Source organism: Apteryx rowi, unplaced genomic scaffold, assembly GCF_003343035.1.
Source record: "Apteryx rowi isolate R43461 unplaced genomic scaffold, aptRow1 scaffold_1520, whole genome shotgun sequence".
NCBI classification, from domain to species: Eukaryota; Metazoa; Chordata; class Aves; order Apterygiformes; family Apterygidae; genus Apteryx; species Apteryx rowi.
In genome coordinates this window covers 2,861-3,846 of record NW_020447776.1, presented here as the reverse complement: position 1 = coordinate 3,846, position 986 = coordinate 2,861, and the positions used below count along the sequence as shown (strand labels likewise).

Below are 986 nucleotides of genomic sequence, written 5' to 3'. Positions count from 1 at the left end.
CGAGCGGAGCAGCCCCTAGCGCCGGCCCCCCCTCGTCCCGCCGCCGCCTGCCTTGCACTGACCAAAGACCTGGGGGGGCCACGGGGCGCTGCCCCGGCCCCCCCGCCGCCCGCGCTGCTGCTTTGGACTGTTACTATTTATGTCGTGCCTTTTCCCCCCCCCCCTCGTTTCTATGGAGGGAGAAACCTCCCCCCCCTCCCCGCGTCATGGGGAGACGCTTGTGTTAGAGCCACCGCCACCGCCGTGCCACCGCCGTGCCCGTCCCCTCGCTGCCTTCCTGGGGGGCCGCGGCCCCCGTCCCTGCCGTGCAAATAAAGGAGGGAGTAGAGAGCCCCGGCCTCCGCGTGGTCCCTGGGGTTTGGGGTGGGGTGGGGGGGCCACCGCTGGGGCTGCGCCCCATGGGGTGCTGTCATTGGGGTGGCCCTTATGGAGGTGCCTGCTATGGAGGGGGGCATCCAGGGGGAGTCCCCCCTTGCATTGTCCCCTATGGGGTGCCATCGGTGGGGTGTCCCCATTAGGGTGCCATCGGTGGGGTGTCCATCCATGGGGAGTCCCCCATTGCATTGTCCCCTATGGGGTGCCATCAGAGGGGTCTCCCCCATTAGGGTGCCATCAGTGGGGTGTCCTCCATGGGGTGTCTCCTGTGGGATGCTGTCATTGGGATGTTCTGCACGGGGTGCCATCAAGGGAAGAGTCCCCTGCTGGGTTGTCCTCTCTGGGCTGTCCCCCATGGGGTCATTGGTGTGTCCCCCATTGGTTTAGCTCCCTGTGGGGGTTTCCCATTGGGATGTCCCCTGTTGGAGTGCCACCAGTGGGGTGTCCCCCATTAAGGTGTCTCCGCTGTGGTGCCCCATTGGGCTGATCCCCCCATGGGGGGGCTGTCATTGGGGCATCCCCCGTGTGGTTGTCCCTGCTGGGGTGTCCTCTTGAGTTGGGGTGTCCCCYGTGGGGTGCTGCCATGGGGGTGGCACACTTGGGGTGTCCCC

The 986-nt window shown here is 67.0% G+C and overlaps 1 protein-coding gene across 1 annotated transcript in view; it reads left to right on the top strand.

The window, feature by feature from the left end:
* Positions 1 to 862, top strand: part of ESYT1 (extended synaptotagmin 1) — a 4,335-nt gene extending 3,473 nt beyond the window's left edge. Inside the window, exon 6 of the mRNA XM_026059158.1 lies at positions 832 to 862. Coding sequence (XP_025914943.1) covers positions 832 to 862 — 31 coding nt within the window. The remainder of the gene's footprint in view (positions 1 to 831) is intronic.
* Positions 863 to 986: the final 124 nt, after the last annotated feature.